Source organism: Cherax quadricarinatus, chromosome 15, assembly GCF_038502225.1.
Source record: "Cherax quadricarinatus isolate ZL_2023a chromosome 15, ASM3850222v1, whole genome shotgun sequence".
Lineage (NCBI taxonomy): Eukaryota > Metazoa > Arthropoda > Malacostraca > Decapoda > Parastacidae > Cherax > Cherax quadricarinatus.
The window spans coordinates 24,643,701-24,668,670 of NC_091306.1; the positions used below are offsets into that span (position 1 = coordinate 24,643,701).

At 38.5% G+C, this 24,970-nt stretch overlaps 2 protein-coding genes across 4 annotated transcripts in view; one reads left to right on the forward strand and one right to left on the reverse strand.

The window, feature by feature from the left end:
* Positions 1–20,596, forward strand: part of LOC128692088 (caspase-8-like) — a 278,225-nt gene extending 257,629 nt beyond the window's left edge. The window contains exon 12 of the mRNA XM_053781078.2: positions 7,929–20,596. Coding sequence (XP_053637053.2) covers positions 7,929–8,064 — 136 coding nt within the window. The 3' untranslated portion in view covers positions 8,065–20,596. The remainder of the gene's footprint in view (positions 1–7,928) is intronic.
* The window catches only part of LOC128692089 (protein C1orf43 homolog), a 41,882-nt gene continuing 36,365 nt past the window's right edge, over positions 19,454–24,970 (reverse strand). For all 3 annotated transcript variants that reach the window (XM_070085228.1, XM_053781080.2, XM_053781079.2), the window contains exon 5: positions 19,454–24,910. In XM_070085228.1, coding sequence (XP_069941329.1) covers positions 24,706–24,910 — 205 coding nt within the window. In that variant the 3' untranslated portion in view covers positions 19,454–24,705. The remainder of the gene's footprint in view (positions 24,911–24,970) is intronic.

A 24,970-nucleotide genomic window follows, 5' to 3' on the forward strand; every position in this document is an offset into this window, starting at 1 on the left:
AGAGCTCACGAGCCTGGGTAGCATTCTGTACGGTAATGATGCGCGTACCGCTCTTAAGAGCATGAAAAGAAATATCTTTACCAACATGGCGTAGGAGTGCCTTGCCAATACTATGGTCAGAAAGATAGGCAGTAGAGGAAGTTGGTCGTAAAGTGGAGAATTTAGTCCACTGTTCAGTCTGAAACTGAGCGTGGAAAGGTAGTGAAGGACGTGTCGATCGTTTCTGAGAAGAACGAGAAGGTGAAGGTGGAGAAGTATCATCAGCAGGTAATTGTCGTTGACGTTTAGGCGTGGGACCAGAGTTGGTCCGACGTGGAACGGGTCGGCGATTTGAAAATTGCCGCACCGTAGAGGGAGAGGCCGGAAGCATAGTCAGAGGAGAGCGAAGGTCTGATAAATCGAAGGAGTCAGTCGAGGCCTCAGTACCTGAAGCGGGTGAGGAAACAGCACCGGCAATAGGTACAGAGGCATGAGGAATGTCTGAAGAGTGGTCCAAAGACGAGGCGGGGTCAGAACGGGGTGCGGTATCAAGAAGGGGCCCGGGGGTACTAGGTTCATGGACTAGGGCTGCCATGGTTAGGTTACTTCTTTCTTTTTGTTTTTAAGAAAAAAAAAGAAAGAAGAAAAGAAAATAAAAATAAAAAAAAGAAAAAAAAAAGGGGGGACCGGGGAGGGATAGTTCCTAGGAGGAATGAAAGGGCCAGAAATCTCCCTCCGCGCCCAAGAGGACTCGACACCGCTAGTAGCGCAGATGCAGCATGGAACCCGTGCCATACCCTACCCTTCATGCCAGTAAACCAGCAATCTGGGATAGCAACCTCACATCTGCCGAGCTACCTCGGTGGACAAAAGAGAGGGCGGCCGGATATCCGCCACAAAGCATACCTCCTTCAGCCACCACCCCCGGAATCCGAAAGGTGGCTTCCAGAGATACACCCGTCGCCCAAAAGACACCCAAAGCTACTCCGGGATACCGGAGAGGGATCGGGACATCCCTAGGCAATCCAGATTCCACGGCAAACTACGCCACCGCCAAGAAACCTCAACGGAATGGGATGGACCCCGGTGTCCTTTCCCCTACCTAGGAACTAGCGCGCCTGTGGGAGAAATCACGAAGGCTAAAAAGAGGAAGGGCAAAAGGGAGGGGTGAGGAGGAGGAGGAGGAATGGAAAAAGGGGAGGATGGGGAGGATGGGATAGGGGAGGGGAGAATGGGGGGTAATTAGGTTCGATCTGAGGAAGAAGACCGACAGGGCTAATTCCTCAGACCAAGAGCCTCTTCACCACGCCAAGGAGCCCCCCTTGAAGAGGAACTTATTTCCATTGAGGTCCTTAATCTTGTCTCCCAGGATGCAACCCACACCAGTCGACTAACACCCAGGTGAACAGGGAAAAATGCCTGGAACTAGTGCTCATATTAGTGAATTTAAAGCCAGCAAAGGTTGGTTTGAGAGATTTAAGAATTGTAGTGGCATACACAGTGTGATAAGGCCTGTTCTGGAAGAAAATGCCAACAGGACCTACAGTACTCAGGAGGAAAAGGCACTCCCAGGACACAGTGTCTCATCAGTCATTGCTGCATCTTCAATAAAGGTAACTGTCATTTATTCTTCATTTAGTAGAGTAGTACATGCACAATATATATTGTGCATGTACTACTCTACTATTGTGCATGTATCCTTCTCTTTGTGTGTAGGAAAATGTATATTTCATGTGGTAAAAATTTTTTTTTCGTACTTTTGGGTGTCTTGCACGGATTAATTTGATTTCCATTATTTCTTATGGGGAAAATTCATTCGCATACCGAACATTTCGCATAACAACCAGCCCTCTTGCACGGATTAAGGTCGCTATGCGGGGGTCCACTGTACTAGTACGCCTAAATTCTAGCAAACTCAAATCTAGTGAGAGAAAGCTGGTAGGCCTACATATGAAAGAATGGGTCTATGTGGTCAGTGTGCGCAGTATAAAAAAAATCCTGCAACACACAGTGTGTGAGAAAAAAAAAAATTTGACCGTGTTTTTGGATTAAAACAGCAACTTTGCACTGCATTATCATATGGTATTTATGGCTGTATTCTAGTTTTCCTGGTTTCATTTTATAGAATGGCAGACACATTACAGAAATTGAGATGATTTTGACTGGTTTTACAATGAAAAGTACCTTGAAATTGAGCTCAAAGTAGCAGAAATGTTCGATTTTTGCCAAAGTTCAGAAGTAAACAAATCATGCCAAGCGTCCAATACACATCAACTGGTGAGTCTAATATTTTTTCACAAGTGCGCAGATAATATTTATATCATTCCTGCACTAATGCAGTAGTCTGCATAACAGTAAATTTTCTATGTTTTGTAAGAATAAAAATTCAAAGTGGAAAGCCAAAGAAATATAAGAGGGACCTGGGGATGTGACTAACAAACAGAGAACTTGTTATTTTAGTGCCAGGAATGTCTTTCTTGTTTATTCTGAACCCTATTTGGAAATTGGCATCTTTTGAAGTTTGTGTGAAATTGGCAAAATTGCTAAATTCTGACCACTTTATTGGATAGTTGAAATCGGTAAATAGGTGGTTTTTTGTACTCATTCGATAGAAAAAATGGAGTTCTAGCAAAATAGTTATGATGATTGTTGACTAGTACACTGGAATTGGCCGAAAATAGAGCTCGAAGTAGGCAAAATCGCCGATGCGTAAACATCGCTGGGACCACTAACTTCGCGAGAGCATAATTCCGTAAGTTTGCCATCAAATTTCGTACTTTTGGTGTCATTATGATCGGGAAAAGATTCTGTCTTTTCATAAGAATTTTTTTTTTTTTTTAAATTTTGGCGACCCTGAGAGCAAGTCTTGGAGAGGGCCTGGCGACCCTGAAAGGGTTAAGGGTTAAGAACATAAGAAAGGAGGAACACTGCAGCAGGCCTGTTGGCCCATACTAGGCAGGTCCTTTACAATTCATCCCACTAACAAAACATTTGTCCAACCCAATTTTAAATGCTACCCAATAAATAAGCTCTGATGTGCAAGTCCCACTCAAATCCAACCCCTCCCACTCATGTACTTATCCAACCTAAATTTGAAACTACCCAAAGTCCTAGCCTCAATAACCCAACTAGGTAGACTGTTCCACTCATCAGCTACCCTATTTCCAAACCAATACTTTCCTATGTCCTTTCTAAATCTAAACTTATCTAATTTAAATCCATTACTGTGGGTTCTCTCTTGGAGAGATATCCTCAAGACCTTATTAATATCCCCTTTATTAATACTTATCTTCCACTTATACACTTCGATCATGTCTCCCCTCATTCTTCGTCTAACAAGTGAATGTAACTTAAGAGTCTTCAATCTTTCTTCATAAGGAAGATTTCTAATGCTATGTATTAATTTAGTCATCCTACGCTGAATGTTTTCTAACGAATTTATGTCCATTCTGTAATATGGAGACCAGAACTGAGCTGCATAATCTAGGTGAGGCCTTAATAATGATGTATAAAGCTGCAGTATGACCTCTGGACTTTGTTGCTTACACTTCTTGATATAAATCCCAGTAATCTGTTTGCCTTATTACATACACTTAGGCATTGCTGTCTTGGTTTAAGGTTGCTGCTCACCATAACCCCCAAGTCCTTTTCGCAATCTGTATGGCTAAGTTCTACATCATTTAACTTATAAGTGCTAGGGTTATGGACACTCCCGAGCTTCAGAACCTTGCATTTATCTACATTGAACTGCATCTGCCACTTTTCTGACCAAGAATAGAGTTTGTTTAAATCCTCATAAAGTTCCCTAACATCTACGTTTGAATCAATTATCCTACCTATCTTTGTGTCATCAGCGAATTTGCTCATATCACTAGTAATTCCCTCATCAAGATCATTGATATATTTTACAAACAACAACAGGCCCAAGACTGATCCCTGTGGAACGCCACTTGTTACAGATCCCCACTCGGATTTAACCCCATTTATGGACACTCTGCTTCCTGTCTGTGAGCCATGACTCGATCCACGAGAGCACTTTTCCCCCAATGCCATGAGCTGCCACTTTCTTTAACAGTCTTTGGTGCAGAACTCTATCAAAAGCCTTACTAAAATCTAAGTAAATAATATCAAATTCTTTATCATGGTCAACAGCCTCAAAAGCTTTACTGAAGAAAGTTAATAAATTAGTTAGACAAGACTGGCCTCTTGTGAATCCATGCTGAGTATCATTAATCAAGCTATGCTTATCGAGATGGCTTCTTATAATCTCAGCTATAATTGACTCTAGTAATTTGCCTACAATTGAGGTCAGGCTTATTGGGCGGTAATTTGACGGTAACGACTAGTCCCCTGTTTTAAAAATAAGAATTACATTAGCCATCTTCCACATATCAGACACTACACCTGTTTGAAGAGATACTAAATTAAAAATATTAGTTAATGGTTCACAGAGTTCCATTTTGCATTCCTTAAGAACCCTTGAAAAAACCTCATCAGGACCCGGCGACTTATTTTGCTTCAGTCTGTCTATCTGCTTCACAACCATTTCATTAGTGACTGTGATATTACATAATTTATCTTCTTCTAGCCCACTATAAAAATTAATTACTGGAATATTGTTAGTGTCTTCCTGTGTAAAAACCGGGAGAAAATAATTATTTAAAATCGAGCACATTTCATTCTCTTTGTCAGTAAGATGCCCATAGTTATTTTTAAGGGGATCTATCTTATCTCTAACTTTTGTTCTATAGACCTGGAAAAAACTTTTTGGGTTAGTTTTCGAATCCCTAGCAACTTTAATTTCATAGTCCCTTTTAGCTTTTCTTATCCCCTTTTTAATGTCCCTCTTAATGTCAATATACTGATTCATAAGATGACCCTCACCTCTTTTGATATGCCCATAAATTCCTTTCATATACCCTAGTCGATATTTCAGCCTATTATTCATCCATTTTGGGTCATTTCTATTTGATCTAATTTCTTTATACGGGATAAACGTTCTTTGAGCAGCATGTATAGTGCTCAGAAAACTGTCATATTGATACCTCTCTTCATTACCCCAGTCAACAGATGATTAGTGTTCTCTAAGCCCATCGTAATCTGCTAAGCGAAAATCTGGGACTGTTACTGAGTTATCCCTACTATCGTACTTCCATTCAATGCTAAATGTAATTGATTTGTGGTCGCTAGCACCGAGTTCCTCTGATATTTCTAAATTATTAACAAGGGATTCATTGTTTGCCAGAACTAAGTCAAGCAGGTTATTACCCCTTGTAGGTTCTGTCACAAACTGCTTCAAAAAACAATCCTGAACTACTTCTAAGAAGTTGTATGATTCTAAATTCCCAGTCAAGAAATTCCAATCAATATGACTAAAGTTAAAGTCTCCTAGAATTACTACATTATCGTGTCTTGTGGCCCTAACAATTTCCTCCCATAGTAGTCTCCCTTGGTCCCTATCTAAGTTTGGGGGATGGTATATCACACCTAAAATCAATTTTTCATGCCCCTCTGAAAATTCTATCCAAACAGACTCTGTATGTGTTACTTCAGACTTAATACCCGTTTTTAACCAACAGTTCAAGCGATCTCGGACATACAATGTCACCCCCACCCCCTTTCCCGATACTTCTATCTACTTGGAACAATTTAAAACCCTGAATGTGACATTCTGCAGGCATGTCCCGATTTTTCATATTGAACCAAGAGTCAGTTAAGGCAAATACATCAATGTTACCTGCACTAGCAACTAGTCTCAACTCTCCATCTTATTCCTAGCACTACAACTGTTTGTGTAATATATATTTAAGGACCCTCCTTTCTCTTTACCCTTCCTGCTCCTTTCTGTTATTCCGCTAAACCTATTACTGTCCTTGTCAATTAGTGCCACTGGCTTTCCAATATCCACCTCATTGTGCCTATTACTAGTTCTCCTAGTACTCATATTACTACACTGCGACTTCACTGTTTTCCCGCCAAAACCCATACCACTAACTATTCCTAGTTTAAAGACCTAACAGCTCCCTCCACTGCATTGGCCAGTGCTCCCACCCCAGACCTAGATAAGTGAACCCCATCCCTGGCATACATGTCATTTCTGCCATAGAAGAGGTCCCAGTTGTCAATGAATGTTACCGCATTTTCCGAACAGTATTTGTCCAGCCAGCAATTGACACCAATTGCTCTGGACAACCATTCATTTCCAACTCCTCTCCTTGGCAAAATACCACCTATGACAGGGTTCCCACCCTTCCTCCTAATTATCTCTATTGCTGACCTATACCTGCTAATCAGGTCCTCACTCCTACGTCTGCCAACATCGTTGCTTTCAGCACTGAGACAGATAATAGGATTGCTCCCATTACCTCTCATGATGTCATCCAGACGGCTAACAATATCCTTCATCCCAGCCTCAGGAAAACACACTCTCTGCCTTCTACTCCTATCCTTCAACCAGAATGCCCTATCCATGTACCTAATCTGGCTATCCCCAACAACAACAATGTTTTTACCTTCCTTGGCGACATTCGTTGTGATGTTCCCAGTAGTCGACTCACATTCGTTAGGTAGCACTACACCATCACTTGCGGAATTTGTCAAGACGTTCTCGATGGTTTTCGTTGGGGTTTCTAGGGATGTCTCACTCACGTCAGCTAATGCTTCCTTGGTGCTCGTTGTGACATTCCCAGTAGAACACCCACATTCGTCAGGTAGCACCGAAAATGGGTTGGAAGTTTCCACAGTAGTCTTCTGGGTCCTCATTGTTTCTGCCTTTCCAACAGTCTTCTTGATCCTCAGCTTGGTTCCATGTTGCCCGGCCACTGACCAAGCTCCCCTCTTAACCTGGGGACTCACAGCAGGAGGATTACTTCGAATCCTCTTGTTCTCCTCCGTTAATCGCCATATCTCCTGCTTAGCAACCCTAAGCTCTTCTTTCAGCTGCTGGTAAAGTTGCTCAAGAGAGGGCATCCTGGTTCAGATTCAGAGAGCACACAAACAGGTCTTCACAGAGCTAAGTACAGGTCACCACTGACAGAGCTAAGTACACACCACCACGGAGGTTGGAGGATGCACTATCAGTGAGGAGTGCTGGGAACACAGAGTACATAGAGGCTGAAAAATTAAAACCCCAACAAGTGTTCAATTGTGATGAAACAGACCTGTTTAAGAAGAAAATGCCAAACAGGACCTATATTACTCAGGAGGAAAAGGCACTCCCAGGACATAAGCCAGAAAAAGACTTGTTACCTTCCTCATCACTCATCAACAAGGCCACAATAAAGGTAAGTGTGATATTATTATTTTATTTATCATGTATCATTGTTTTCTGTGTAGGGAAATGTATATTTCATGTAAAAAAATTATTTTGTTTAATATTTTTGGGTGTCTGGAATGGATTAATTGGATTTCCATTATTTCTTGTGGGGAAAATTAATTTGGTTAAAGGCTAGCTCTCTGGACTGGATTAAAGGCATTAACTGTGGGTCCACTGTATTTCTTGAAAGTCATCGGTATGCATGACAACTGTAGAGTTACATTCAAAGTACACATACTGCTATTATTATTATTAATTTCTATTTAAATATAGAATAAAGTAGCATGTTTACAAATGATTTTTGACCATTGTAGCCAGCCACTTAACATGGGAATCGGTGCATACAACTTGACATGCCTCACCGTTTCACTTATGGGATTTTTAAGAAAACTGTATTTTGGCCCTCTGACTTTGTGCTTGTCACAGAAAATGCATGACAAAAAAATATAAAAATACTTTTGTTTGTATACTGGAGAAAATTTATTGTACACTTGCTGAGGTGGTCAGCTTGCCCCAAATGATATTTCATTTTATTGTGGACTGTGATAATGAGGCTCTACTGTGTTGTACTTACGAATATGTACACTAAGTTAAGGGATTATACAGACAATTAATTTTTGTTTTTGTTTTTCAGAGACGTACAATTGGTGAGAGCTGAGAAAGAATATTTTTTGGATGGTATTTTGGACCTCGTGCGACTGGAACTCATGGAAAAATTACTACAAGAGATGTTAGAAGAGGCTCTTGGTGAACTAGAAAGCAGTGGCTAAATTGATGCCCTGTTAAAGTTTTTCCTGGATCTGTATCTCATAAAGATATGGGCACAATGTTCCAACCTAAATCTGCCTTGGGATGAAGTTTCATATGTGAGAGTGAGCCATGCAGTTTCACAGTGCCTTAGCTACTTAGGGAGCATACCTCTGTGAATAAATGTAGTAGTAATGTTACTAATTGGCATTATGATAGCTATCCTGTTTTAATGACATTATTTTTCATTATGAGTCCTTAAAAATGATTGAGTGTGAAGGTCTGTATAAATCTAAAAGGTATGGGAAGAGAGGCATCCCATCATCTTTATCTGTGATGAAGTAATTCCTACTGTCTACTTTTACCTCAAATTGTGAACTTGTTTTGAAAAAAAATCGCTCGTTTAAGCTTTCTATGTTTTCCTATGAAGAAAGATGTGCATACATGTGTACCTGTGTGGGGGAGGGAAGAGTAGGTAGGTAATGTGTGGCAGACTCAGCATAGAATGTTTCAGAAAGCATGAGTGGGTGTGAGGGAAGGGGTTATGAAAGAGGGTGTTTGGAAATGGGTATGTAGGGTAGATGGTCCTGGTCAACCTCTACCTTCAGCACCCAGAGAGGAACTGTTTCACGAACATTATTCCCTGCCACATTACTTGGCTTACATATGTTGATGATGTCTTATTTTATCTAGACATTTCCATCATCATAGTGCTGAAAAACAACTCAACCAAGTGAAACCCTCTATACAGTTTACCTTGGAAAAAACAGAATAAATCTCTACCTTTTCTCAACATCCTTCTTATCAGGTTGGATAATGACACTTTAAAGTACAAAGAGTACAGGAAATTAACAAATGAAGATGATCTGATTACTACTACCACTATTATATGACCCCAAAACAAAGAGAAATGTAATAATAGGTTACTTTTCTACATGATCTCAGGATATGTAGCAGTTAACCCTTACCTGAACAAAAATATTACACAAAAAAAAAATATGCCTTAAAATTTCTTAATACAATCATTTACTGCAAGACTAAAGCTTTTAACACATTTTCAAATCCCAGGGCAACCAACTGATTCTTCCCACAAGACAGTGACTTTCATCACCTTTATTCTACATATAACTAACATTATATTATTATAATCATAACTAAGCACCAAATCCTTAAGGGTCATACAGCACCTAACACTGGAATAAAAGTATTTAGCAAAAACTGTTAAAGAAAAAAAAAATTTCACACAATTGCAAGAGCCCTTGTGGTTTAGCACTTCTTTTTGATTATAATAGTAATAATAACAATAATCACAATCCCAAGAACACAATTACTGCAGGATTGTACAGTATCTGATGGAGGATTCAATCATGAGTACATAGGAGAAGCCTCAAAGGACTAGCATACTTGATAACAAGAACAGGGATACACCTATAGGATGGACAACACATGGAGGTACACAGAAACACACATATACCCCTCATAATCCTAAAGAGAGTATCTCTTATTCCAGGAAAGTGATGAAAGGAGTTACATATGTTTCAAATACCATTACAGAGAACAGAGGCAAGGTCCTGACATCTGAATCCAAACAATAGCCAACATTCCCTAACCTCCATTGGTTCACAGACCTTACCCACTCTATACCAGACATATCACCTTGCCTAGGCTTGACAAATCACCTCACTTATACTGGAAATAACATCTTGCCTTCCTCTGACCTCGGCTTCACTCAGCACTTGACTCCCTCCCCTCCACCACCCTTTCTCAGCATCATGAATATAATGTATGTGTGTTTGTCATTTGTTTTGATATTTTATGTACTGTACTAGGTTTAGCACTTAGTTATGATTGTAATAATGTGTACTGTACTTACTAAAGCCTCATGTAGGTGAAATGTCATATTAACCCTTTGACTGTCACAAGCCCCTTTTTGAAACTGTCAAATTTTTTTTTTTTTTTTTTGAAAAAAAAAAATTATTTTTTCTTATGAAATGATAGAGAATCTTTTCCTGATGGTAATGACACCAAAACTACAAAATTTGGTTGAAAACTCACGGAATTACGCTCCTGTGAAGTTAGCGATCTAAGGCAATACACATCGGCGATTTCGCTGACTTTGAGCCCTATTTTTGGCCAATTCCACTGTTCCAGTCGACCAAACTCATAGCTGTTTCTTTAGAACTCCATTTTTTCTATCGAGTACAAGAAACTGCCCATTTACTGATTTGAACTACCCAATAAAGTAGTCAAAAATTGGCCAATTTCAAGCAAATTGAAAAAGATGCTAATTTCAAAATAGGGTCCAAAATAAACAATGAAGACATTCTTAGCACTAAAATAACATATCCTCTGTTCATTAGTCACGTCTCCAGGCCCCTCTTATATTACTCTTGTTTTCTATTTTGATTTTTTATTCACACAAAAAAATAGAAAGATTTACTGTTATGCAGACTACTGCATTATTGTAAAAATGGTATAAATAATATCAGTGCACTAGTGAAAGAATATTAGACTCCCCAGTTGATGTGTATTGGACGTGTGTTGTGATTTGCTTACTCTTGAACATTGGTAAAAATTTAACATTTCTGTTACTTTGAGCTCAATTTCAAGGTCATTTTCATCGTGAAACTAATCAAAATCATCTCTATTTTTGTAATATGTTTTCCATTCTGTCAAATGAGACCAAGACAACAAGAATATGTACAATCATAAATACTATACAAAAATACACCTCAAAGTCAGCATTTTAATCCAAAAACACGGTTGGAGTTTTTTCTCATTATGCTCTTCGTGCTGCAGGATTTTTTTTATACAGTGCACACTGACCACACAGACCCAGTCTCTCACATGTGGGCCTACCAGCTTTCTCCTGCTTGATTTGAAGCTGCTAGAATTATTGAGTATATGTACGTCCAAAACACTGGCTCGTAAGACGTATATATACAACCAAAACAGTCAGAGGGTTAATAAAGGTCTCCTTTATCTACACAGTAGGGCCCCGCTTTACGGTGTTTCGCCTTACGCATTCCACTAATACAGACATTTCAAATTACGACCAAAACTCGCTATACGGCTCCCCCACCTGACTTTTTAATACGATCACCGCACCCCACCCGGTTTGTTTACATTCTCCGTGAGCACCGCGTCTCTCCATTATGTCCGGAAACTTTCCAAAATTTCAAGTGTTTTAAAGTTACTTCATATTTTATATATACAGTGGAACCTCTGCTTACGAGTTTAATCCATTCCATGACCTTGCTCGCAACTGGATTTGCTTGTTTGCAGAGTCAATTTTCCTCATTTAAATTAACTGAAATGCAATTAATCCGTTCCAGTGGAATTCTGTACTTCAATAATTTCGCTAATATCAACTCTATGGCTTATTTATCTATCTCACGTCATCTAATAAGACATAATAAAAATATAAATAACATAGAAACCTGATATATACTCTAAAACGAGTAAAATATGTCATTCATGTAGTGGTATGGGCGATGTCGGCGGTGGACGAGAGTTTTAAAAACTCACACGTGGACACGCTCGCAAGTAGAGGTTCCACTGTACTTTAATAATTTCCCTAATATCAAATCTACAGCTTATTTATCTATCACAATTCATGTAATATGACATAATAAACAATATTAATAACATAGAAACATGATATATACACTAGAATGAATAAGATACATGTCATTAGGTATGTGGCTAATGGTGGTGACAGCAGCCATTGTTGTTGTTATAGGGCCACCACAGCAACCATTCCTGCTCCTGACTACATGTGTAGAGAACCTAGGATAACCCAAAAAAGTCAGAGTGACTTATAAGTGCTACACTCTTAATGCTTTACTTAATCGCTACACTCTTAATGCTACACTTTGCCACTGCTGCTTCATGTTGTCTGCCACTGCTACCTCATGATGTCTGCCACTGTTGCTTCATGTTGTCTGCCACTGCTACCTCATGATGTCTACCACTGATATCGCCAAAGAATCGAACATTTCTGCTACTTTGAGCTCAATTTCAAGGTACTTTTCATCGTGAAACCAATTAAAATCATATTTATTTTTGTAGTATATCTTCCATTCTATCACATGAGACCAAATAAAATGAGAATACAACCATAAAAACCATACGAAAATATACCACTACGGGGAGGCTAATAGCTGAGAAGTGAATTCCGTTATTTATGGTCCAATTTCTTTCATTTTTGGTGTACGTTAAGAAGCATCTTTTCATCATATATTGCCTAAGTTCAATACGATAGTCCAACAAACACCTGAGATCCAATTCCCTAGATCAAGAGCAAGAGCCCCCTTCACCAGTGTCAACTGACCTCCCTTGAGGTGCGCTCGCATCTGGAAATTTTGCTCATGTCTGGATTAAAAAAATCGACCGAGCAGCTGCTCATATCTGGAAAAACTTGCACATGGATGCACTCATAAGTAGAGGTTCCACTGTACTCTGATAATTATACTTATGTGTACCTGTACCTAAATAAACTTACTGTGCTGGTACTTATTAAAATCACTAAGAGTGTCTTATTAGTCTTGAGGACGCCATATTAATAATAACAATACGCAATGATAATCACTCTGAGGTGCATTAAATGTCATATATTACGTGAAAGCAGGCATTTTCATTAATCCATCGATGATACTTTTTCAAAATTACATAATAAACATGCTACGTAACATATATACAGTGGTCCCTCGTTTTTCGTAATTAATCCGTTCCTGGAGCCGTTACTATAAATGAAATTTACAATTTACGAATCAATTTTCCCCATAAGAAATAGTGTAAATACAATTAATCCGTTCCTGACACCCAGAAGTATTAAAACAAAAATTTTTTTTACATGAAATATACATGTAGTACATAAACAATACAATGGGAAATGATGAATGAAACATTAACAGCATAACAGTTACCTTTATTAGAGATTCTTCTTAGTGTATGGGAGACTGGAGGAGGAGAGAGAGTGGATTGTTTATAGTTTGGAAGGGGAATCCCCTTCCAGCAGCACCTCAGGTACCAATTGCTTTTCTGGGGTTGCTTGTCTTCTCTGTTTCTTAATGCCACTAGGACCACCTTGAGAGTCAATGGAGTCCAGTCCCGTAAAATAACTGTGGAGACAGCTCTGTTTCTGGCGTCTCTTTAACACTCCCTAAAATGGCCCAAGACTTTGTCACTGTACGTGTTGCCAATATGGCTTGCAACAGCCTTGTTAGGGTGATGTTTCTCCATAAAGCTTTCCATCTTACCCCACATAGTAAAAATCTCTTTAATTTCTGAAGAAGGCACCTTCTTCCATCTCTCTTCCTCCTCCTCTGCAGCAAGATTCTGAGCTGCGATGTGTTGCTCTTCCTGCTGAAGCTCTTGCAGCTCCTCAGTGGTGAGCTCTTCGTTGTGGTCTTCCACCAACTCTTCCACATCCTCCAAACTCACATCCAACCCCATGGAACTCCCCAGTGCCACAATTGATTTTACAACAGACATAGGCTCATCAGGGTCAGTCCCAAAGCCTTCAAAATCCCTCTTGTCGACACAATCTGGCCACAATTTTCTCCAGGCAGAGTTCGAAGTCCTGGTAGTCACTCCCTACCAAGCCATACCTATAAGGGTTATACAATGGAGGATGCTTAAGTGTTCTCTCCAAAATTCCCTTAGGGTCAAGTAAGTGTCTGTGGTCACAGTCAAGCACCTGTGAAACATTGCTTTTGTGTAGAGTTTTTTAAAGTTTGCAATGACCTGCTGGTCCATGGGCTGGAGGAGAGGAGTGGTATTCAGGGGCAAGAACTTTACTGTGATGAACCCAAACTCCTCGAAAATTAGGTCATCCAAGTTTGGAGGATGAGCAGGTGCATTGTCCATTACTAGTAGGCACTTGAGATCCAATTTCTTTTCCAGGAGATACTCCTTCACACTAGGGCCAAACACTTCATTGAACCACTCGACGAAAATTTCCCTCGTGACCCATGCCTTACTATTAGACTTCCAAAACACACACAATTTACTCTTCATAACATTGTTTTTCCTGAACACACTGGGATTTTCAGAATGGTACACTAGTAATGGCTTCACTTTGAAATCCCCACTAGCATTAGCACAGAACATTAGCATCAGCCTGTCTTTCATAGGCTTGTGTCCTGGCATTGCCTTTTCCTCTTGTGTAATGAAGGTCCTCTTTGGCATTTTCTTCCAAAAGAGGCCTGTTTCGTCACAATTGAACACTTGTTCAGGTTTCAGTCCTTCAGCCTCTATGTACTCCTGGAATTCATGCACATATTTTTCAGCTGCCTTGTGGTCCGAACTGGCAGCCTCACCATGCCTTACCACACTGTGTATGCCAATACGGTTCTTAAATCTCTCAAACCAGCCTTTGCTGGCCTTAAATTCACTCACGTCACCACTATTTGCAGGCAATTTCTTTACCAAATATTCATGCAACTGCCTAGCCTTTTCACAAATAATCGAAGTCATAAGAGTATCTCCTGCTAATTGTTTCTCATTTATCCACACCAATAATAACTTTTCAACCTCTTCGAGTACTGGTGATCTCATTTTTGTCAGCATGGTTACCCCCTTTACAACGACAGCATCCTTGATTTCCTTTTTCTTGGCCACTATGGAACATAAGGTTGTGTAGGGTTTCTTATACATCCTGGACAGTTCGGTCACACTTGTACCACTTTCATATTGTTCAATGATGGTTTTCTTAAATTCAATCGTATTTCTCACCTTCTTTACCACAGGCTTGGCACTAGGAGCTTTCTTTGGAGCCATGGCAGCTTATTTAGTACTTGCAAGCACTAAAATAAATGGAATATTATGAAATATTTCGCTGGAGCACGTGAGGGGGACCTTCGCTCACTGGTAAACAATGCCAGACTGGCTGCCACCACGGCTCACGCCGTGGGTACGTGTCCGGGATGAATTACGACTTGCGAGTCAACTTATGAAAAGCGAGTCCATGTTTATACGAAAATAACCCTATGATTGGTGAAATTTACGATTGCCGGGAACTACGAAAAGCGAGGGACCACTGTACTATATGGTAAATACACCCACAGTTGAATAAATTAACATAAATCTGAGATGTTTTTCCAGTCATCTTGCCGGAGTGTCGGAAAGAATAATGTTTTCTCTAGTTCAACACCAAAGAAAATGTGTACACAATAGTATTACTGGGGGTAACTAGAAAATTGTTCCTTTCATATGCCTTCACTCAGAGTGTCATTCCTTCTAAAAAAAATGATGTTACATGAGAATGGGAGTGTTGCTCTTTATTTATTCTATGTACCACTGTGGAGACAACTTGTACAGAATGTAAGGTGCTAGTATGAATCATAACCAGATGCATTCATCTATTTGTTTACACTGCAGCTCCGTCCTCTCTCATTTACTCGTTCCCTCTTGTTTATTCATTTTTATCTCGCTTACTCACCTCTCACCCTACATTAAGACAAATATTTTAAAGTGAGTAATGAGTGTACTGTACATGCATTTTATCACTCTAGGGCACTTTAAACGTTCTAGTAAATTTTTTTGTGAGTAGGTTGGCCAGGAGGGCTACCATACCTACCACACCTGACTTCTTACAATAAATACTACTCACCTCTCCCTATATTAAGACTACAAATATTCTGAGATAAGTATAATAAGTGTACTGTGTGTGTATTTTACTTTTTATTGTTTTTAATGCCAAGTTCTATTGCTACCTTAATATATGTTAGTGTAAACTTGTTATCTGGCATTTATATGCATTTATAAGTGGGAAAAAATGGCGTTCTGCTTTCCTGCGATGTCCACTTTCTAGCGGTAGCCTGGCACCTAACCTGCCGTATAAGTGGGCCCCTACTATGCATGTCTTGTTAACTGTACAGCATTACAAATTTTATTCAATTGTAATTCACAAATGTTGTCCATCAATGCATAGGGAAAAAAATTCTAAAAGAATTATTATTAAGGCCATTTGGCTTGTTGCACCTACTGCCTAAAATGCATGATGTCTCTAACACTTTTCTGTGTGTAAATAACTAAGACTACACTGATCAGCTCTACATTGTGACAGTTATCTGAAGCAACACTGCATCTTGAGTCAGTTAACTCTTTCCCTAAGCTCTGTGATCATGGTTCTAATTGTCAGTTTAAATAACGGTGTTGAATTACTTGTTACTTTTATATACAGTGGACCCTCGACCAACGATGGCATCGATTAACGATAAATCCGACTAGCAATACATTTTAATGCAAAAATTTTGCCTCGACTAGCGCTAAAAAACTCGACCAACACTATTCGTTCCGTCTGAGACATGTCCACTTCTGGCCAGTGTTTACAAGCCAGCCAGCTACCGCGGTCGCTTCCAAGCATACAATCGGAACATTTCATATTATCACAGCCTTTTTAGTGATTGCACCTGCAAAATAAGTCACCATGGGCCCCAAGAAAGCTTCTAGTGCCAACCCTACAGCAAAAAGGGTGAGAATTACTATGGATATGAAGAAAGAGATCATTGCTAAGTATGAAAGTGGAGTGCGTGTCTCCGAGCTGGCCAGGTTGTACACAAAACCCCAATCAACCATCGCTACTATTGTGGGCAAGAAAACGGCAATCAAGGAAGCTGTTCTTGCCAAAGGTGCAACTATGTTTTCGAAACTGAGATCGCAAGTACTCGAAGATGTTGAGAGACTGTTATTGGTGTGGATAAACGAAAAACAGATAGCAGGAGATAGCATCTCTCAAGCGATCATATGTGAAAAGGCTAGGAAGTTGCATGATGATTTAATTAAAAAAATGCCAGCAACTAGTGGTGATGTGAGTGAATTTAAGGCCAGCAAAGGTTGGTTTGAGAGATTTAAAGGGAAGGGAAGTAACCCCGAAAAAGGACTTGCCACCTCAAGTCCTAATGGAAGGGGATTCCCCTTCTAAACACTAAGACCATCAACACTCTCCCCTCCTCCCATCCCATCAATCATCACCTGATCTTCAATAAAGGTGTCATGTAACTGTGCATGTCTTCTTCAGTTTGTGTGTATTAAAATTAATATTTCATGTGGTAAAAACAATTTTTTTTTCATACTTTGGGGTGTCCTACACGGATTAATTTGATTTCCATTATATCTTATGGGGAAAATTAACTTGACTAACGATAATTTTGACTAACGGTGAGCTCTCAGGAACGGATTAATAGCGTTAGTCGAGGGTCCACTGTATATAAAATTATGCATTAGTTCAGTGTCAGTCCCCTTGGACTATGGCCTTGAAGCCAGGGTCAGTCCTGTAGTACTACACAAACTCAGCTCACTCAGATAAGATGAGAGTGGTAAATTTGAGCCTAGATAGGAGAGAATGGGTTTATGTAGTAAGTGTGCACCACATAAAGAAAATCCTACAGCAGGCAGTGCATAATGAGAAAAACCTGCGACCATGATTCTGGGTTCAAACAGTGACTTTGCAGTGTATCTTTGGATTTTTATGGTTGTATTCTCGGTTACTTGGTCTCAGTTGATAGAATGGAAGATATATTACAGAAATAGAGATGATTTTGATTGGTTTCAGGACTAAAAGTAGCTTGAAATTGAGCTCGAATTAGTGGAAATGTTTGATTTTTGCCCATATTCCAGAGTACACAACGACGTCAATTGTCCAATACATGTCCAGTTGGACAGCCTACTATGCATTTAGGAATACACTGACATTATTGAACCCATTAAGGGTCCATCCCGTAGATCTACGGCTTTACATTCGGGGTCCAAACCGTAGATCTACGCCAAAATTCTAGCGGCGTCAAATTTAGCACGAGAAGGCTGGTAGGCCTACATCTGAGAGAATGGGTCTGGGTGGTCAGTGTGCACACCATAGAAAAAATCTGGACGCCCGCATGGCATTGTGGGAATGGTGGCAAAGTAGCTTTGTTCATCCAGGAAGCTCTCACTCCCCACTCACACTCTGGGTGAATTCTGACTCTCCTCTTCACAACTTACAGTTCTAAGACTGATGGAAGTGGAGCTGAAGACAAATTATATGGTTTTGAACCGTATGGTACCATTGTGCCATATGGTACAATGGTACCATATGGTATAATGGTGTCATGTCATACAATGGTATCATATGGTGCCATGTCATACAATGGTATCATATGGTACCATGTGGTACAATGTACCATATAGTACATTGTACCATATGGTACAAGGTACAAGGACTCTAATGGAAATAAGTCTGACTTTTTTTGGTTATCCTAGGTTCTCCAAACATATGCTGCTAAGTATGATATTCTATGTAACTTTGTTTGTGTATACCTAAATAAACTTACTTATGATGCCACATGTACTTGAGTAAGCTTATTCAGGTGTACAGAAATACAATTACATAGATTATCATACATAGCAGCATACGTATAAAATCCTAGGATAACCCAAAAAAGTCAGGGTGACTTATTTCCATAGTTATCCCTGTATCTGTACCATATGGTGTCCTGTACTGTATGGTACCCTGTGCCATATGGTACCCTGTACCATATGTTATCCTGTACTGCACAGTACCCTATACCATATAGTACAATGTACCATATGGTACCCTGTAACATATGATACCATGTACCATATGGTCAAGAGGTGTTGGTGGCATTAGACACCAGCCAAGACTAAGTGAGTGGCGACACAAGCTAGCTACTGACTCTGCAGTTTCCGAGACAAAGTCCTTTGTCATCCACCTCAAGGAACGCGTCAAGTTCCTGTACATTTGTAAATATATAATAGAACATTACTAATATACAACATTTTTGCATATTTTTGTTGTAAACAACTATTGTAAACAAAATAATGAAAATATTAATGTGTTTATTGTATTGAATACAACAGTACCATACGGTACAATGAACCATATGGTATCATTGTACTTTATGGTACAATGTACTATATGGTACCATTGCACCATATGGTACCACTGTATCATATGGTGCCATTGTACCATATGGTACCATTGTATCATGTGCCATTGTACCATATGGTACCATTGTATCATATGGTGCCATTGTACCATATGGTACCATTACACCCTATGGCACCATTGTACCATATGGTACTATATGGTACTGTTGTATTCAACACAATAACCGCACTGTTTTCATCATTTTGTTTACAATAAACTTGCAAATTTTGTAAGCAATATAATGATAAACAAATTAGTGCAGTTATTGTGTTGAATACAATGAGTGTACACTTATACAATATACATTATACTGGTCTCACAGGCCACAAATGTTATTAGAAAAAGAAAAAAATTAAAAAAGAAAAAAGTATAAAAAACGTAAAATAAAAAAATGGGATTTTGCAGAAGTCACTGATGTTGCTGCCACCCGTTCATTTTGGGTCAACTTCCTGCCACTGTATCTCGGTAAGTACTGATCAGAATTTTTTTTTTTTTTTTTTTCTTTATTACCTTTACAAAAATATTATCTTTAATTCTGTAAGAAATTTTTTTTTTTTTTTTTCTCAAAATTTCTTGGACACTGGGGCACCACTTCAGATTTTGGCCTTGGACCCTGAAAGGGTTAAACAATTATGCAGTAGTCTGCATAACAGTAAATATTTTGTGTGAATAAAAATTCAAAATGGAAAGCAAGCTTAATATAAGAGGGGCCTGGAGATGTGACTAAGAAACCGAGAAAATGTCTTTTTTTTTAATGCCAGGAATGTCTACATTATTTACTCTGGGCCTTATTTTTAAATTGGCCATTTTTTAATTTGTGTGAAATTGGCCAAATTACAGATTTCTGATCACTTTATTGGGTAGTTGAAATCGTTAGATAAGAAGGAATACTAGTGAAATAGCTATGAATTCAGTTGACTGGAACATTGGAAATGGTCAAAAATAGGGCACGAAGTGGGCGAAATCGCCAATGCATAAACATCGCCGAGAATGCTAACTTTGCAAGAGAGTAATTCCATAAATTTTCCATCAAATTTCGTACTTTTAGTTTCATTACCTTCAGAAAATATCCTTTCCTTTATCATTTCATAAGATAAAATAATTTTTTTTTTCTAAATTCTTTGACCCTGAAAGCAAGTTTGAGATCCGGGGTCTCGACCCTGAAAGGATTAATTTAATAAAAAATATGCTTTATGAATTAACAGTTAATGGCTTTTCAATATACTATTACTATTTCCTATTGTCTTGATGATGAAAAAAAGTAATGAACCTGTAGGATTCCATGAGATGGTGTCTTATAGCATCTGGTCAACACTGCTCAGTAACACCCTGCCTATAATAGCTAATTATTTTTTTATACACATTGTTTTAATTGATAAATAAATAAATAGCATACAATGTTTTACATACTTGCGTAATGTTTAAAAGTTCTGATACCAAAGATGATTTCAGAATTTCTTCTTTGGATCATTTAAATAAAAATAATATTGAAATACAGTATCTAAAGTTAGGTGAATTTATCCACATGGATCTAGTAATATATATATGGTTATTCAGGAAAAGTTTCAATTTTACAATTTTTTAAGTTTTATAAAAATTATAGTGAGTAAATCATATACCAATTGTATGGCTTTTATCTTTCCATATAAAAAAAAAAACAAGAAACAGCACAAATATTTTTGGTCTACCTGGAGACCCATCTTGCTAATAACCACTCAAAAAGTCCTTTGATGATGGTGAGGGGATCCTGATGCAATTAATTGGATCTGTCCTCCCCTTTTTTGGATCAAACCTGACAATTCCCCCATGCACTGTATGACCCTTATGGGTTTAGCACTTTCCCCTAAAAATAATAATACATAATTCAGGCTAGTAATATACAAGAAAATTATTATTAATTAAGGAACTAAACCCGTAGGGGCTCACTTTCCTGGATCAAGACCCCTAATATACAAGAGGGAAACTCGTACAGTAAATCCTCGCTTAACATCATCGACAGGTTCCTGGAAACTGCGACCTTAAGCGACACGACATACATAAAACCAATTTTTAGTATAGGCTGACTGATGTGAACAACAGGGGTGCACAGTGCACTTTTAGCCCTCGTTGCAACAGGGTAAAATCAAGGAATAAATGTTTGCAAAAGCAAAAAACTATAAGGAGCACCTACCACCACACAGTTCAAAAGCAAACAATAATAAATATGGCAGGCTTGGTGAGAGCTTTTGTGGTTCATCACTTAATGTCGTGCATTTGTATGATTATCGTATACTTTACGAATTCTTATTATACAATAATTTGTATTCATTCATACATTCATTTTCCAACCCTCTTATTCCAGTTCAGGGCTGCTGGTGGCTGCAGCCTATCCCTGCAGTTCAGGGCACGAGTGGGAACCAACCCTGGACAAGATGCCATTCTACTGCACAGCACACTCACATACACACACACATCCACACCCACTCATGCTTGGACAATTTAGACACGTCAATTAACCTCATGTGCACATCTTTAGGATGTAGGAGGAAACTGGAGTACCTGGAGAAAACCCATGCAGATATGGGAAGAATGTGCAAACTCCACACAGTGGCCCCAGCCAGGAACCAATTTTGTTTTTCTCATCAATGTTATAGTGAAACGATGTTAAGTGAGGACTTACTGTATGTGCAAACAAGTTTGGTTCCAAGGCTACAGGAAAATGGAGCACTAGAGTAAGCCCACAAAGTGATTATGACCCTTATCCCTTTCGGTGTGGTCCCATTATATAACGGCTTTGAAGCTAGTGTTAGTCTTGCAGTACTACGCCATGAGCTCAGCTCACTCAGATAAGCTGTGAACAGTAAATTTGGGCCTAGAGAATGGGTCTATGCAGTAAGTGTGCACCATATAAAAAAAATCCTGCAGCACACAGTTCATGAAGAGAAAAAACTGCAATCATGTTTTTGGTTTAAAACAGCGACATTGCGGTGTATTTTCATGTGGGTTTTATGGTAAAATTCTTGGTTTCTTGGTCTCATTTGATAGAATACATGATATACAGTAGGACCCCTGTATCTGCCATGAATACTAAAACTATGGATAGCAGCAAACCTTATGTATCTCCTATACATACCTATTATAAAATTTAATTGATAAATTAGGCACAATATTAGGCTCTTGACTTTGCAAGAGCGTAATTTCATAAGTTTTCCATCAAATTTCGTACTTTTGGTTTCATTACCCTCAGAAAAAGACTCCATTTTATAAAATAATTTTTTTTTTAATTCTTCGATCCTGAGAGTAAGTTTGAGATCAGGGGTCTCAACCCTGAAAGGGTCATGTATCTATCATGGAGACTTCAGCTCTACACTTGGTTGGTCAATGATTTTTCTTTATTTTATTTTGAATTGGGAAGCACTAAACCTAGAGGTCATATAGCACCTGTGAATTGGGAGGCATTTGGGTTCAGCTCTTTGGATCAAGAGCCCTTCACCAGCACCAAGATCCCTTCAGGAGATCTTTCTTGATGACTGGTCAAATTTTAGAAGAATGTTCTTTATTAACCCTTTCAGGGTCCAGAGGCCAAATTTCAAAGGGTGCACCAGTGTCCAAGAATTTTCAAAAAATAATTTTATTTTTTCTTATGAAATGGTAGAGAATCTTTTTCTGAAGGTAATAAAACAAAAGTATGAAATTTGATGGAAAATTGACGAAATTATGCTCTCGCAAATTTTGATGTGTCAAGTGATATTTACGCATCGGCAATTTTGCGAACTTTGACTCCCATCTTAGGCCAATTACATTATTCCAGTCGACCAAATTCTTAGCTATTCCAGTAGTATTGCTTCTATTCTATCGATTGAGCACAAGAATTCGCCAAGTCAACTGTTTCAACTACAAAATAAAGTGATCGGAAATTGGTAATTTGGCCAATTTAATGCAAAGTTCAAAATACTCCAATTTCAAAACAGGGTCCAGAATAAACAATGCAGGCATTCCTGGCACTAAACTAACATTTCCTCTGTTCATTAGTTACGTTTTCAGGCTTTACTAATGAATTCCATTTTGATTTTTTATTCATATAATAAATTTTTATTCATACCAAAAAATAGAAGATTTACTGTTATGCAATATTGTAATAATTGTATAAATAATTTCACCACATTTGTGAACATATATTAGATCCACTAGCAGGCGTGTATTAGACGTGTGAGGTCATTTGTTTACTCTTGAACATCGGCAAAAATTTAACATTTCCGCTACTTTGAGCTCAGTTTCAAGCCATTTCCAGTACTAAAACTAATCAAAATTATCTCTATTTCTGTAATATATCTTCCATTCTATCAAATGAGACAAAGAAATCGCAAATACAACTATAAAAATCATACGAAAAAACACTGCAAAGTCACTGTTTGAATCGATAATTACGATCTCAGTTTTTTCTCTTATTATGCACTATGTGCTGCAGGATTTGTTTTATGTGGTGCACACATACCACATAGATATATTCTCTCATATCTAGGCCAAAATTTATCGCTCACAGCTTAGCAGAGCGAGCTGAACTCATGACGTACATCTACGGTTTGAACCCTCAACGTAAAGCCGCATATCTATGGCACGGACCCTCAAAGGGTTAATTTGCATGTAATTTTTAAAAAAGTAACTCTTTTTGATAAATATGGGATAACTTTATAAGATTCCTTACTCTGACTATGATAAGTATTATAATTGGGAAACAAATGACTTCAATGTCAACTGTATCAGCACCAATATTTGCACATACTGGGGATAAAAATAATACTGTATTACATCAAGTATGTAGACAGAATAAATTCCAATGATGCTGAAATTGCTTATGTGGGTTAATCAAGAGTCTGTGGCAGAGAAATAAGGAAAACTTTGACTAGTAATATTAAAAAGGTTAATATCTTAAAAAAGAATATCAAGCCTAGGTTTAATGCCTCTCTTCTCAAATCTGACTAACCACAGAGAAATATCAACAACCATTACAAGAGTAAGGCTGAGATCTCCACCATCAATCATGTCTGTAAGAACTGCTGTGGTATTCATTTTGCTTTTGTTCTTAGCTTTGGGGCCTAACTTGTTTGCATTTATAAAGGCTTCCATCTTACAGTTAAATTACTCGCTTGTTGAACCTGGAAATATTTGTGCTATTTCTTCCTTTTCACTGTGGGTAACTAAAATCTATAAACATATATCCACTTAATATTCAAATACCCTTGCTTTGGTCCTAAAGAGCCCTCGCAACCTAACCATACAGCATTTGTAAGTCTGTCAAAAAGCAATGCTCTCATCCACTCACAACACCCTATACCTAGCTTTTCTCCTGTCAGTTTACACCATCTGTCAGTTTACACCATCTGTCAGTTTACACCATCTGTCAGTTTACACCCATACAGAAAGCCAGAGAGCTACCACAAGAAAAATTAACTTAAATTCTAGCATATGAATTCATAAATAATTTAATATAAAATTCAATAATACATCTGCATGATCAATTTTACCCACAGCATTGTACCTATAGAGCATCAAACACAGTTATGGAAGTGTAAAAAATAATTAAAGCTTTAAGAATTTCCGTGCTAATGACAAAGCATGTCATTACATTAACAGTGACTGCTTTGCATGCACAAACAATGAGGTAAATATGCAACAATCTTACTTGTATAAACACTGGTTAGCACCAGTGGACACCAAATCTGAAGGGCATAGAAGATTCTAGCATGAACTAACTTCAGACTGATGTCTCAAAATTATCTTCAGGAGATACTTTGAGTGATGATGGTCTATGGAGCAGCACCATGTTGGAATCTGTGATGATTAAGTTTTCATCATCCCCACTGTGGTCATGTTCAGGTTCATCAATTGCTGAATCATGATCGCTGGGTGCCTTGACTGTGGAAGTGACACGACCAGAAAATTTCTCTCCATTGCGACCACTGCAACTCAAAAAAAAGATGACAGATACAACAAAAATTTTATTTCTGAAAATTATACTC